Below are 16,733 nucleotides of genomic sequence, written 5' to 3'. Positions count from 1 at the left end.
GGTATACGAGTTCGTATTGTTTGTTTACGGTTTGAATTTGGATCTAAGTTTGCAAATCCAAATGTCATCAAAATAATCTTTATTAGGTTCTCTGTAGCAGCAAACCTAAAAACCTATTAAACCTAATGTTATGGAATAAGTTGGATATTTTAAGGAAATATTTTGATAAAAATTAAATTAGACAAATAAATGTTCGCTTAGTCTGAAGGTTTTCTGTGGTAGGTATGTCTTATCCTTAAGCAAAGATTCAGTATTAAACTACAAAAATATTGAATATAACAAATATTTCTAATGGTTTAGAACAGAATCGCTGTTGGGTTGTGAGTTTTGGAAGCACTACGCACCCTGAATTACGTCTCAGATGAAACACAATAGGTGTGCACGTTTTTAAAACAAGTTCTAATTAACAAATTCGTTTGTTTTCTTTGTCTCAAGGTTCGTTTTTCTAGAGGTATAATGTATAATATCTATAAAACCAGCGTAAATTGTTGAATGTTATAAACATTTTTTTATACTATTAAACGCGTATGTAGAATGCAATTATTTTGATTTTGGATTTAAACATACGTTTTAAACAAACAAAGAGTGGGACGCTCAGCAATGGAGGACACAGAAAACTCATTTCAACTTTCAATTACAGGATAGGTAACAACTTTAATCGTTCTGGAGCAGATGTAATATTTGTACAGCTAAAATGGTCTAAATTGGGTTCCCATGCATACATTTAGGCTGAAACTCTCTGTACTATAACACGCTTTTGTCAGTTTATAATTGAATTATGTGGTAACCATTTAGTGGACCATTTTAAACCATAAACACTAAATGTTTAAATAATTTTTTTAATCAAAATATTTAAAAACTTCTACGTTTAATTTTGGTAAATAATAAAAACTTATCGTAAAACACTTGAAATAACAATGGCAAGAAATTCGTAAGAAGTTAATCAAACTAATTTATGTGTTGTATAAAGAACTTCGATGAACCGTTATTGTGTTTATGACCATTCACAAAAGCCAAAGGTACCGTTAGACAGATGTATTTAACATAGCTTATGTATTTTTTACGAAATAATTTGAGGTTAATAAAGTCATTCCACTAGTTTCACTGAAATTACCGCACGTGCCATTTTTAAAGCTACTTATAGATAGAGCTTATATTTAACTAAGAAAGTGTAAAGATATAGAAAATTGCTCAAAGGATCCAAAAGTTACACATCGCGGATGTGCCTTTGAGATGTTTATACTCAAACAATCTCTGTCAATTAAACCCAGTTCCGCCTCCTGAGAGGAATAATTATGTGGTGTGTATCTTCTCTCTAGATCGCATGGTAAATGTAAAAATCAAATCGTATGAAATACATTACAAGAAAGAGGCGTTTTTCGCTTTCCTTCCTTTTTTGATATAATTATTTAATGTATATGAAACTTATTAGGACGTAAAACTTGGATAAGACTTGCAACACCTTAATTTTTTTGTTAAATTTTGTAGTAGACACTAGGCATAATAATAAGGAAATAAAACTCCACTGATAAGCTTTGATGTATACAGTAATATAGTTTAATTAAACCTATAAACAGTTTATCTATTAATGTTGAACACAAAATATTGCTAGAAATTATTAACTATTTCAATAGGTAGACTCTGGCAATGATGTATCAGATTTCGCCTGCTTAGTTTTTGGATAAAACGCTCTCTATAATCATGAAAGTTTACCAACAATTGGCCTTTAAAAGGTACAATTGCTGCGTATAATGCATTGTTTTTGCTCTTTAAATATGCAGGTTAAGGAGTTCCCACTGTCCCAGTTTGCCGAAATTAGAGATTCGGATAATTAGTTGCTCCTAGCTCTTTAATATTTCAGATTCCATTCAAGATTTCCTTACCCTTTTTACTTAGAAAAGGAGTTGATTTGCTTAAGCAACCTGTTTTTAATTTTTGCTTATTTTAGCTAATTTCCCTATATGAAAGTAGCTATTACCGTAGGAGTCACGGTAAGTCCTAGGCCCGGCACCGATTTACTTTTTCATTTTGATGTCCCCAGAGGCCAAAAACACCATTCGTTGTAAAACGGGATAAACTAGAATGAGTTCGCGAACCAGCATGATCGGACCATGGGAACGGGGTTTTACGAGGGGTTTATGGGGTAAAATTTTGTTTTTCTTCTTCTTGACCCTCAAAAGACAAAATTTCCCAATTTATCTTTAAACCTTTTTAAATAGTAAAAAAAAAACAACAAATAATTTAGTGTATCAAACTGTTTTTGTACGGTTATTGGTAACGGAGAAAATTAAAAATATTGTAAATTTTAAATTCCCATCTTATTCTTATGGAGAATATTGTAAAGTGTTGTAGTTTGCATGTTTATGAATATATTTTGATCAAACTTGGCAAATTTATTTATTTTATACTAAGCTATTAATACTTAACTAAAAAACAAACTTAATTAGTTTCCTTGTAGCAGCAATCCTAGGTACTCGTTAAACCTAATGTTATTCAACTAGATTTAATCAATTCAGACAAATGGAAATTCGCTTATCCAGCAGGTTTGCTGCAATGGGGGTATTTATTGTGATAATTGTTTTGCATAATAAATTTATATTATGTACATTGTCTTTAGCCACGATTTTCACTATTATTTACTTTAAATTAAGTTACCTATTTTGTGGATATTGCTGCAAACTCTTGTAATGATTTTTCAAGGTAAACTGTAGCTTGCACAGCTCTTGCTCTAAATAAGGGAGGAAATGTCAAGAGCAAAGACCTCGGCTATCCCTCTTCATTCTCAGAAGAAGAAACTGATACTGTAACACAATGGAAACATTATGTCATCATAAAGAATAGTTGGTTGTTTGAAATCTTTGTACATTCATAAACAAATCTTCAAAAAATCTATCCTTCTAGAATAGTATCTAAAATTTAATCTTACTGTAGTAAGATTTTAAAATTTACTTATGAGGCTTTTTGTAATTCATCAACTACATAAATGATTGTCTGTACCACGAGACAGATTTGAATTATATTTTTATTGTAATTCGTGTTACTTAGAAATGACAAAAAATTATCAAATACACGTTTTTTTTAAGAATGCGGTTCAAAATTACGACACTGTATTGCTATAGTGAAGCAAATATAGTATTGGAACGTTTCTATCACAATATATTCGTATAATAACAAACAAATATTGTTACTTTAAATAAAAAACCGTTTAACACATTTAGTGTAAATGCTAAACATTTGTAAGCTACTTGAATTACGTAAACAAATTACATTTAGCAGCGATTCGTATATAAACAAATTTACAGTTTTATTAAATATTTTTGTATTGTAGCTGAATACTTCACTCTTATTTCATTAATTCGCTCCCTCACTGATAAGTTCTCTGAGGAATAAAGAAACGTCGGAACATCTTATGCGTACCCAAATTCCAAACAAAGACCATTGCTTTCCATGCTATCCTTATGAAACATTATGAAACACTTCTTGATTTAAATTCAATTTGTTGTAATTAATTTAAAATGTGTTTAGTGTGTTTTCCCTTGTAGCAGCTACTTTAAAACTCATTAACACAATATTATTTGTATTATGATTTTTCAGTGTAGCATATTGCGTGTAGATGTATATAAATATATAGGTCTCTTATAAAACTAAGGTAAAAGGTAAAACTAAGGCCTAAGGTAAGGGCCTAATATAAAACAGTCTTCGCAATCCTGATTTTTTGTAGCACTACGGCCGTTTTTTTCACGTTTTATTTATTAACCGTTGACGCAATGTAAATGAATAATTTTCGTAAAAAAAATAAATACAGTAATTCAGTTTAGTGTACGACAACGCAACCGACGATTGAGTAATCCAAAACGGCCGTAGTGCTATAAACAATCAGGATAGCAAAGACAGAAAGTGACCCATATATATACATATTATATGTACTGGACATGAATCTAGTTCAGCCATAGATCTTTATCAGCTTGAACAAAAGTGCAATAAGTAAACTACCCATCTACTTAGTTTGTAGGTTTGCTGCAATGGTGCTTTAAATAAAAAAGGCCTTTATTCACAAGCGAGTTTCATGTTGCCTTTACTTAGGTTTTAATACTGATAAATTACTCCATGTTCAGTACTGGTTTATAAGGGCCTTAGGTGTGCATCAACTCTTATTTTAACTTATTTGAAGCTCTAAGTGGAAAATCACTCCGCAACTATAAATTTGAAATTACCGTCAAACGATCTGACGAACACCTTATTCTCTTGGAGCAAATCATATAACTTGCTACTCTCTTTTCACGTTTAAAATTATTGTGTTTCGTTTAGTTTTAATTTTAAATTAACAATTGTTTATCTAATTTGGTATAATAATGAGTTCATTTGATGATCTAAACCTTCACTATTATGCAAATTCCAACTTATGTACTCTGTTAAACAAGCTATATTTTCAAGCTACAATAAATAGTTTTGAGACGTAGAGTTTAGAAATAGTAGTTTACGCAACGATTGCGTTAAGTGAGTCTTTACGACACGAGTAGAAAATTTAAGGCAAGAGCCTTGGCGAATGCCTTAAGAACTTCTACGAGTGTCGTAAAGACTATTAACGCGAGTTGCGTACACTACTTTACCTACGACCGTTTTTTAATTACTATCAATCTGGATTTAATTACTAACAATAACTACTGATAACTTTTTAGAGAGGTTATGTTTTCGTGTATTGTCATTGCCACTGAAAGTGATGCAACGACTTGTTGTATAATCAGCTGATTTCCTGTAATTACTTGTTTGTTAAACTTCGTTAAATATTACATTGCTAACAGCATTCTTACCATAAATAATATTGTATCAGGTACAATTCGGCAAATATTTCATTTATTTTTGGACTTCCGCCAACTTAATTAAGAATACGCGAGTATCAACATGAACAAGTCGGATCAACAATTAAATTGGTCAACTGATCAGCTGATCAGCTGATTAGTTGACGTTCGAAGCATTACAATTTTAATTCTTTTCTCTCAATACTTGAACCTCATTGGTCCATTACCTGTGTGGATATGAGAAAACTATGCGGATATGAAATGAAACTATGCTGATATGAAAGTAAACAGCTGTAAAGTGAAACTTTTCAATTCTAAGAACTGGACTGAAATGGCTACTTTAAAAAACGGTCGTAGGTAAATGTATTAACACGTTGCCTATCAGACAAAATTTATCGTACTTGATAGAGGGCATTGAGTTATTTTTCATTTGTTTCAAAGTGAACCATTGTTCATTATGTTACTTTCAATGCTTATCTGTTTCTACAATACTAGGGCTCAGCGAAACGCGGCCGGTGTAGAAGAAATGTTATAATTTATACCATACAATTATTTGATATACTTATAATTTATATAATTACGACTGCCGCTCCGGCAGTCGTGGTTAGGCGTTCAGCTCGTGTACGCGAGAAACATAAATTTTTAATTCCCTGAGGAAGCGGGACGTTGTTTTGGTTCCGCGAAACGTCGGAGTATGTGCGTGTATGTGTGTGTTGTGTGTCTTTGTGTATTATATTTTGACGAGTCCTGGATTAATAAATAAGGTGAGTGAAGCCCACAAGCTGATCAATACAATATTATGGTACAGTCATTCATGCACTTTTCCAATTCACTAAAGGTTAGAAGAAAAATTTGAATACTAAATAAATGCTTTATTTAAAATATTCAATATAATCAAAAGAGTATTAAATGTGAGATAATATATAACCTAAATATAAATATAGTATATTAAATCTAAATAATCCATTTAATAATACAAAATATATGCATATGTTACTATAACCCCTTATATCTTTGGGTTTGTAAAAATATATCTTAACAGTGTAGCTGATCAAAATCGTGTAATATTATATTCATGTATTGCTGAATCCTAATTGGCACATCTGCTCCAAACTTCGTATAATTTCGTTATGTATTCCACGAATTTATTAAATACGTCGTAACACGAGTTCAACTTCCTGTAAGTTGTTCTACTTAAGTGGGTTGACCAAGATTCGTGACTCACGCAATCTGGCCAACTTCCAACCCCTTTCTTACGAGCCCTAGGCCCAGACCAGCTGTTTGCTGGGCTCCACACGCAACGAGCCTCGGCTAACTCATTACTGAGTCATGGGTAAACTTCTGTGAAGTTCAACACCGTTTGCTAGTGACTTCAAGTCAACAATAATCCATCATAAGTAGTGGTTACTGTGTGAACTCTGACCGGAAACAGAAAAAGTTGGTCAGTCAACTTTAATATTAAACTATTATTTTCTTTAATACCTGTAATGTCGACAATCCCAAGTAGTTGTGAAACAACTAGTTTCGGCTCATAACGGAGCCATCTTTAGGTTTTTCAAGGACATTATCACTTCTTCCGAAGGTCGTCAAAGTTCACAAATAATTTACATACATTAAAAACATTTAAAAACACGTAACACGCATGCCTAGGCCTAGCTTTAACGACGTGACCGGCGGGAGTTTACGTCTAGACTACCGGGCACTATGGTCGGTGCGTCTTATCAGTAACAGGTTGTTTGTGGGTATCATTCTTCTCCCTCTCCCTTTCCATTATTTCTATTGTGGTGTTGTAAATAAAGTTAGAAGCAAATGAAAGCTTATCGTTTAGCACGTTTTGTTTATCTGATTTGACTGCCTTATAAATTTCGAATTCTTCTAGCGTGTTGATCTGAAATTTGTTTTTATTAAAATGTAGAACTGTCATGTTATCATTGATGTTGTTTGCATTGATGTAGCTATGGTTGTTTGTGATTAAATGTTCTGCAAAGGTTGAAGATTGTGTGGACGTGGTTTTCTTGGGGATGTGTTCCATATAACGTTTTGCAAAAGAGCGTGATGTCTGGCCTAGAAAACCCGTATGAATATTTATTATAATTTTACCGTTAATTTAAAAATATTTCCTAGTTCTAACCTTTCGTGTGAGGTTAAGTGACAGTAAAAGCTTGCCCATGTATGAAAAGATTTACGGCCATGTATACACTAAATTTCGGTTGGGCGTACTAGCTCAACTATATGAAAAGCAAAATCGAACTTTAATAAATATCTGGAGCTCTCCATATCATAAATAATTCATATACATACTATAAATAGAAGCGGTTATTGCAAACTGATCGACTTTTCTTCTGAATGTTCCTAGCTACAATGGTACCCTTGAACATTTTCGGGGAGCTTGTTAGACAACATAATAATTCTACACCAACCTACAAATATCCAAGACCTTTGTGAAACTGTGATTTCGAAGGAACAGTAATAGTGGCAGAATTTTCAATATTTTATCATATTAGAGATGAGCTCGGTGCCATATCATGCAATTAGGCCCTAATGTTGGGTCTAAAAAACAGTAGCGTAAGATTACTGAGAAAACCTCTAACTCATCTTACTTATTCGATTTAAATGTGATCGTCTGTTTGCAGGAGTAAGGAGTTGCACAATGCAGGGATTTGCCCTGACCCTGGTTTCTGTGCTGCTTCTAGTTAGCAGACCCCGCAGTTTTGTGGACAGCGCTCCTCTCTCACTTCACCCCAACTCAGCTGACGACTTACAGAGTGAGTACCATAACAATTTAAAATGCCTGCCACCGTAGATTTTTGGCGTGGGTGATCTCAGTACATTGAGCAAGCCAGTGTTGAATGCAGTGATAAAGATAGTGCATGTGGCAAATGTTTACCTAGTACTTACGGCTTGGCAGTCCAGGACGCTCTGGTGATCTACAGTGTTCGGTAACTTGGATTATATTCACTGCTTGTTGGACTCACAGCTTTATTATTGTATGTATGGAGAATAATGGAATCCCGGCTTTAAGGCAGACTTTCCGCGAGAGAAAAAATTGGGCCCTCCGTTAAGATGAAACTGGAATATCTCTGGTGCAGTGAACGCGATAATGTCAACTGCAATATAATGGATGAATGTGTTTTTTTTTTTTTTATTGAAGCAGATAAAAAATATTTTTTCTCTAGTACCAGCTAATGCTTTTCTTAATAAAATTATAAGTGAAGTGAAACCAAATTAAGAACCGTCATTTTAACATGCAAAGTACATGGCCCTTTTTTACACTTTACCTGAAAAATGGAGGGCGTTGTGATAATGTTTGGAAAGCTAACTCTTAGTCATAACAAATATGTCCAAGTATGGCAAAAAAGGTTTTATCTAACCCAGCATAGATATAAAATACAAATCCAGCTGGCAAACAACTTTAATTTGGTTCTCAAACTAAACAACTTACAAAGACATATTAAGACTTTTTGCGTACAAAGCTGGAAAATGTACTTACAAGTTATAACTATGAATGCACTCTGATATAGCTAACATAATAAGTAAGCATGAAATGTAATACACTTTTTATCTGGGTAATCACAGGGTGAATATAAATCAAAACAAACTTATTATAAACACGGTCTCTGTCAAACTGCTCGTATGAAGTGTGTAGGAAGTTTCTTTAGAACTAGAACCATAGAACGTTACTTTGGTTAGGTTAGGTTTGGGTAGGTTTCCAAAATCAGAAGTAGAACATTTAATTCATACAGGTTGCATCATTGAAATGGATACATGATTCTTGAAGCAACTTAAAGTAAGCGTGGAAGCAGCGAATGACTAAAACATAAAGCCACGAGAACATATGAACTGCATTCTGGGTGCAAATCGGTTTTCATGTGAGAGGAATCTTTTAGTAACGGGTTGTTAGCCGTAAGAAAACAATCTTTTTGTTTGTCTTGCTGTGCATAGGAAATGAACAGCCTCATGCGTAGACAACAACTTTAATAATGTTGTATTTTATATAATAGTCAAGGCTACAGTTTTAACCAAATTCCTGTAAAAATTCACAAGAGTTTGCTTATGTAATTTTGGGTTTAGAATAATTGTTATGATTCTAAATTATGTTGTATATAATTTAAGTTTAAAACTCACTAGCAGGTATTAATATGATTGAATAAAAAACAGCTAAACAAGTGGAATATTTTTTTAGCTACGACCAGATTAAGCATAAGTTTGCGTTGACAAAATATACAAATAAACACCTGAATAATCCCAAATCATTCATATTATTGAATGTGTGCAACGGGTTCCAATAATTCATTAACAAACCAATTATTTCACAACATATTAATGCATTGTTTCACATAAATCTCAGACAACGATGTGTTACTTTTCAATCCGTCCAGAGCGGATATCTGAATCTTTTGGAGGAATATACATATATTTGCATAATAACAATCATTGTAAAACACACAATAACCCAAGATCATAATCTCATTTTATTAACCAAACGTCAAAAAAATAAATTACATTAAAACATATTGAGAAGGTATTTATTCTTAATGTTGCACAGGATTACATATAGTCACTTTAATTGTTTCTCATTTGTCAACACAATAAATTGTTTATATCCGGATTAACACGATTGACAAAGTAGTACATTGATCCAGTGGTTGGACCCTACTCCCCTCCTTCCAAAACACGAACACCTAGTTGATCCGTTCATTATAATTTCATGAAAAATCCATTTCATAAAGTCACGATGTTTTACTAAATATTTCAGAATCAAACAAGTATTGATTTTTACTTCGAGATTGAATGATGTCTTTGTGCTGTCAACCTAATCTGTATTAGGTTTATACTTCAAGTTGCTGCTGATTTCAGTGAAACCAAGATGCGAGTCATTTCAAAAATATCACACAAAATCAACAACTGAGAGCAATGTTGTGGTTCAGATATTTAATAATGAACTATACGCCTAATAGTAACTCTTATTTAGTGTACAGCCTTTCAAAATGTCCTAATACAATTATAAATGTAGCCTGGTAAAGTCATTATACAACTAAATTTTCTAAACATCAAAAATCCTATAATAAAAATGATAAAAGTTTTTGAATTGATTTTATTTAGGTATAGATAAATAAATACATTTGAAACAAGATGCACAAAGTGCACAAAGATAATTCAGGAGAGGTTATTTGAATTGAATTTATTAAACGCTTGTGTGCCGACATTCTTAGATTAGAATTGCTACGTATGTTTGATAATTTTGCATTGTTCTGGTAGGTAGTATCTTTAATATTTTGATAGTCAACTAGCATTTACCAAAGTTGGGGTGAAGAATTTTCAAAAGTACGATGTAGACGAGTAATCCTTTATTCAAAATGGATAGTTTAATAGGAAACTAACATAAACGATCAAAAGTAAAATTAGATTGGGACTGTTTACTTCTAGTTTTTATCTACGACGGTTATTTAAACTAGCATTAAAAACATTCATTTTTAGAATTAAAAAGATTTACTTTACCGTATTGTTTACTTACTTTACAGCAGTAGTTTGGTGAAGTAACGGAGCAATGGGGTTCAACGATTTGGAGAAAAGAAGTAAAATTGTAATGCTCCGAACGCAAACTTATCAGCTGGTAACGATTGAACATATTGTAGAATTGCCACCCTCCACTGGAAACTCACACATGACAAAATTGAACTAAACGATTTTCTAACCAACAGTTGCAGGAAGGTTTATTGAACGATTTTGAAGATTTCAGATGATTCTAGTGAAATATGCGACATAGAAGAAAGTCCTCTAACAGCTTGTAATAATATTTACCGTACCACCTAAGTCGAAGAAACGTTACACAAAGTAATAATTGTTCCAAACTATTAATTGAATATCGTTCAATGATAATAACATTATTTGAGAGATACTTAAATTTTTTTATTTGAATTTAAATTTTGTAAGTAAACTGTTTCAAAACATTTAGTACGTAATATTTGTCTACTTGTATCTTAAACAGTAGGCTACGCATGGTAAGAATGCTGATAGTAGTACCTATTCCCTGAAAAGGTAACAGAAAGAAAGAGTATGGCTAATGAAGTTTTACAAACGTAATTTAAAATCGTTCGTAGGTAAAGTTGTGTAAGCAGCTCGCTTAGTCTTTATGGCAATCGTAGTAGTTTTTCAGGCACTCGCCAAGGTTCGTGCCTTAAATTCTACTTGTGTCGTAAAGATTACCTTTACGCGATTGTTGCGTAGGCCTATACTACTATTACCATAGAGGAAAGAGGGTTACAGCCCAAATTCTCTTCCTACGTACTTTTTTATATTTGGATTACTATCCCTTAGTAAATATACTTATCAAACTTTTCGTTCATAGATTACACTTAATCATTCTTTCGGAATTATGTTGATTTTCACTAAACGAAACATTGTCAAAGACGTTTAAGCTTTCAACAATTGCTGTTAACTTTAGTACTGATAAAACTCAAAACTATCATCCTAGGTTTGATTTTTATCCATAAGTAGATTAAATTTTCAAACTGTTACTGTTTTTAACAACCCACCATCTTGATCACCCATTTAATTATTGTTCCAACAATATATTGCATTTTATTTTCTATAAACGACAGATTCTCAGAGTCTTAAAACTCTCAACAATAACTTAAAAAGTTAATTAAATTACTTAAAGTTAACTTAAAACTGAAACGTAGTCCTCTCTAAACTAAACAAATATATTATATAACAATTTTCGACTGTTTAAAATTCAAACTAAAAGCTAACAGACTAACAAGGTCAAGGGAGACAGTTGTGCCAACAGGACACATTGCTCATTACTATTCCGTCAAGGTGCCACACAGTGGACAACGACGACATAGAGCATTATTACAGTTGGTAGCCATGGAGACTATGCCCTATCACGATCTGCCCTTAATTTAATTTATCCGTAACTAAAAATGGTTATACATAGCCTAGAGCCTATGTATAGCCTAGAGCTAGAGCCTATTTATAGAAAACCTACAATGTAACCTAGAATTAGATACATAGTATCTAATGGTACTTCTTATAAAATCATAGATTTGTTCCATCCTCAATATAGCCTACCTATTGACTATGTTGTGGGCTAATAAAGACAGAAAGATTCCTTTGCTGAATAAGTAAAATAAAATGGGGAAGCCAGTAGGACCGAATCTTGTAAGACCAAGTGCCCACTGCTGAGCTACAGCGCTCGGTTGGGTTGGTTTTTGTAAGGTGGATATGGCATTAGATTTATATAGATGATTGTAACAGCTCATGGTGTTTAAATAAAAATGAGCAAGGATTTCAGATGAGGCAGAGACGTGTATATGTTACACTCAATCTCCGAATTCGGACAATGTCCGAAATTTCTACCCACTCCGCGATGTGGATAGTGTGAAATACCCACGTCGCGGAGTGAGCATTTTATTCGGACATTGGCCGAAGTGAAATGCCCAGACCACGTTGTGGATAAATTGATTTACTCAAATGCCGAAGTCATAACGTTCTTCGGCGAGTGAGTAAATCCAAAATACCCACAACGCAATGTGAGCACGATGTATTGCCCACGTCGCGTTGTGGGTATTTCTAGTTTAGGCAAACGCCGAATTCACGTTCAGACATTTCACCCCCACCATTTGCACTATTTGCGATTAGGATGGATGGACCTGCACGTGCAATTAAAATACCCCCGCCGCAGCAAACCTGCCGACTAAGCGAATTTCCATTTGTCTTAATTGATTTTCAATTAAATATATTTTAATAACATTAGGTTTACGAGTACCTAGGTTTGCTGCTACAAGGAAGCTAATAAAGTGTGTTTTTTTGTAAAATATTGATAGCTTAGTACAAAATAAATAAATTTGATCAAAATACAAAATATATCCATAAACAAGCAAACTACAACATTTGACAATATTCTTAATAAGAATAACATGGGAATTTTAAATTTACAATTTTTTTAATTTTCTCAGTTACTATTAACCGGACAAAAATACTTTTATATACTAAATTAATTGTTTTTTTAAGCTCTTTAAAAAGGTCTAAAGAGAAATTGGGAAATTTTGTGTTTTGAGGGTCAAAAGTGAGAAAAACAAATTTTTACCCCATAAAACCCCCCGTAAAGCCCCGTTCCCAGGGTCCGATCATGCTGGTTTGCGAACTCATTCAAGTTTATCCCGCTTTACACCTTTAAACCAAATTTCATCAAAATCGGACAAAAATTACTCAAGTTATCGCGTTCACGGACGTATATATATATATATATATATATATATATATATAAGTCTATATATATATACATATATAAAAATTTGAACGAATGGTGTTTTTGGCCTCTGGGGACATCAAAATGAAAAAGTAAATCGGTCCCGGGTCTAGGTCTTACCGTGCCACCTACGGTAATAGCTACTTCCCTATAGGGAAATTCGCTAACAACAACTGGTGAAATGACAGATATAAAATATTTTTGTCGCATTGATCAAATGTATGACACAATTCATTCAGCTCACTTGCGAGTTGGTCTTAAGAAAGAGAAAGCTATGGAAGTAGAGCTTAAAAAGAAATTTTTCAACATTACCAGAGAGGTGATTCAAATATACTTGGATATGTTCGAACCTTGCTCACTGAAGAAAAAATCTCAAAGTAAAGGACTGGCCGTTAAACCCATCATTATTGAATTCACGATGTCAGGTAAGATTAGTTTTAATTTTTAAATCCTTTCGCTAAATTAGAGTGACTTAATAATGTGTCAATAAGTAAAAGAAAGATGTAACAAGAACTGTGTGATAATCGGTGTTTTAAGGTTACTCCTATTTTTGTAAAGCGGAAAAACGTATTCTCAATGTATGTGTAATGGACCTTTTAATATTTGTTCCTATTCGGTGATTTGCTGTTTATTTTCTAAAATGCTATTTTATACATTAAATAATTATAATCAAAACATAAATTTTATTTATTTTACCAAGTGATTGTGGATTTCATGTAGATTTTTGGGTATACGGTAGCTTATACAGGCTATTCGGCGTTTGCGCAAACTAGAAATATCCACTACCCGACGTGGGCAATCACTTTTGCTCACATCGCGTTGTGGGTATTTTGAATTTGCTCAATCGTCGAAGAAGGTTTTGACTTCGGCGTTTGAATAAATCAGTTTACCCACAACGCGGTCTGGGCATTTCGTTTCGGCCAATGTCCGAAATAAAATGCCCACTCCGCGACGTGGGTATTTCACACTATCCATATCGCGGAGTGAGTAGAAATTTCGGACAATGTCCGAATTCGGAGATTGAGTGTAACATATATAACAAAAACGTGTAATCCTGAGTTGAAATTCTGCCGCAGCCGCTGTTTGGGTTAAGGTTGGTAGGAATTTGTTTTTTTGAGTGAGGTTAGTTGTAGGGTGTGGTTCATGGTTTGTCGAGTGGATTATTGGGGTTGTGAGTTTATTTATTAAATCATGAGTGGTGGTGGGGGTTGGTTTGCTGTGAATATATATATTCAGGGTGACACAATACATTATTTAACCGGTAGGGTGAAACAGGTTATGATACACATTTTACACCAAGTTTCAAACGTAAGCTGCGATAAAGGGTCGATATCAATGCAAACTAGTTCACACACTGTTTGACGCTGTTTGTGCAATGTTAATCAGGGCAAATTCCGTCACCGGTGTGTTAATATTTATACACCCACTTGAATTTCCTGCCCCCCCTGCACAATGTATTTAGTGTTTATCAATACAAACCTTGGTAATGAATTCCAGGGCCACCGCTTCAAGCTTATGCTCGTTGAGCTGAGCTTTAGTGTTTGATTTGTTAAACCGTGTGAAATAGTTAAAAAATAAACTTCATCACGACCACCTTGACAGTTACAACTTTTTTCGACTTCTTATAACCATATTCAACGTTACAATTGTGAGTTATTCTGATTGTTAATGACGAAAGATACGTTGGAGTCAAATAAAATGAACGTTCAATTAAAAATTTCCTGAATAGGCTGTAATTTTACAATAATTGTTCCGTCAACTAGTGGCTTAGGTTGACCACTCAGAATAATGAATGAATCCATTTCAAAATCACGTCATTTATGTTTTCGAGATTTTGTTATAATGCACGCAATGGAACCTACAGAAATACGTTACAGAAAAAAAACTTGAACTATTCTTGAGGTAAAAGTCACTCTAAAGTGTTTAATTTCAATCAAACACAAATAATTACGTTTGCAATGAATGCTTAGTATATGTCAATAGCAAATCTGATAAGTTCGGTGACACTTAAACAAAGGCAACACCACAGTTTGCTTCACATTTCAATGATGGTTTTCATAAAATGACAGCTACTCGCTCTAGGCCGATGAGAGGGTTGACATGAAGATATTGAACTGATTTTATAAAACAACTTACTTGAATTAATAAATTGGTTTTAATACTTTAAGTTTCGTATCGGCAACCCAAATTCTTAGAAAATGTGCAGTCCTATGGGATGTATTAATTATACTTGTCTATTGATTCATATTCGACGTACGTATTCAATAAAATTCAAAACAGTGGGAAAATAACACTGTTTGTAGCAGTGTTATCCCTGTGGAATGTGTTGATTTGTACTGTTTTAAAATACACCTCAATGTATTTTAAAACCTAAAAAATGGTCACTGCAATGATGGTTTGGTTATACTTACGAGTTAATTTACACCTCATATAATCTGTAAACTAACTAACTATTGCCAAATTCAATGAAATAAATTTTGGTTTTTGTTTTCTCAGTATTCTTTTAAATCAATTACACCATATCAAACATATGGAATTGCTGGTCTTGATAAATGTATTATTTGAAGACTAGTTATTGGAATGTAGTAAGATGTACGATAAATAAATAACACTATGTGTAAGTTAAAAATCCACCAAACGACGATGCCAACCAACTAGTTATTTAAGAATGACGAAGCCAGATAATCGTTTGGTAATGGGAAGGTGATTAATTTGTTGATGGGAGCTTACTCATATTGTGGGGGCTTTTCAATTAACTACTTTAATTGGTAGCTTAAGGCGCTTTCCCCTGCGTTTGCCGCTAGTATTATATTTAAAATACCTCAAAATAATTAATTAACCGATGATTAGCTAATGAATGACCTTTGGATATGTTTGTGTTCTATTGTGAAATAATGTTTCACGAGTATTTGGTATCAAGTTATGGAATTCTTGTACTAATTGTGGGACCGAAATTTATCGTGTTGAAACATTCTTGCAATATATTGGTTTGTCAATAGATGTTGATGTAGGTGGATGGTACAAAGTACATGTGGACGTGGATCCACTCTGTCGGACCGCAGCCTTCTCCGGCTTGTGGTAAGAGGCGGCTCAAAGGGTGTTGCTCTCATAGATGTGTTGCAGGGGTGTATGTGTGCTGTGCACATCCGATGGGTAATATCAGTGGGTCGTGATGAGCTAGCCACTTTGGACTTTCTCCAGAAGTGTGACATGGATGCAGTGGTCAGAGGTGGGGCTCTGCATTGACATGGATGACCCCCGACACTTCACTGCTGGGCAAATGGAGGTCGGGCCCGGGGAACTGGGGTAGGGGTTTTGTAGCATAGGTCTTATATTCCTGACTGTTTCCGGTTATGTCCTTTGCCACACGATGCATTGGAAAAACATACATGACTTGTCGATTGGATCGGTTTGCGGAAACATGAATCGGGACTGCTGGTCGCATTTCGTTTGGAACATCCCGCATGCAAGAAGAACGACCTAGATCGGATGTTATTCTAGGCGGTGGTGTAAGAAACGAACGAAAAGACACTGAGTGAGCCCTTAGGGCTTAGGCAAACTCGGCCTAGTTTAAAAGGTTTGGAAAACGTTTTAGTTAATTTAATACTCAATTTCTATTGTGTTATTTTAACAATTTTTCATAAAATATCTATAAATTCATTTATTCATTATGTTAATAC

The 16,733-nt window shown here is 33.8% G+C and overlaps 1 protein-coding gene across 1 annotated transcript in view; it reads left to right on the top strand.

The window, feature by feature from the left end:
• LOC128998669 (uncharacterized) overlaps positions 1-16,733 on the top strand; it is a 98,193-nt gene that overhangs the window by 30,752 nt on the left and 50,708 nt on the right. The window contains exon 2 of the mRNA XM_054424901.1: positions 7,433-7,564. Coding sequence (XP_054280876.1) covers positions 7,450-7,564 — 115 coding nt within the window. The 5' untranslated portion in view covers positions 7,433-7,449. The remainder of the gene's footprint in view (positions 1-7,432; positions 7,565-16,733) is intronic.

Source organism: Macrosteles quadrilineatus, unplaced genomic scaffold (assembly GCF_028750875.1).
Source record: "Macrosteles quadrilineatus isolate MER2022 unplaced genomic scaffold, UCM_ALF_1.0 Scaffold_7__1_contigs__length_78375512, whole genome shotgun sequence".
Classification (NCBI taxonomy): Eukaryota; Metazoa; Arthropoda; class Insecta; order Hemiptera; family Cicadellidae; genus Macrosteles; species Macrosteles quadrilineatus.
This window is presented reverse-complemented; position numbering and strand designations above follow the sequence as displayed.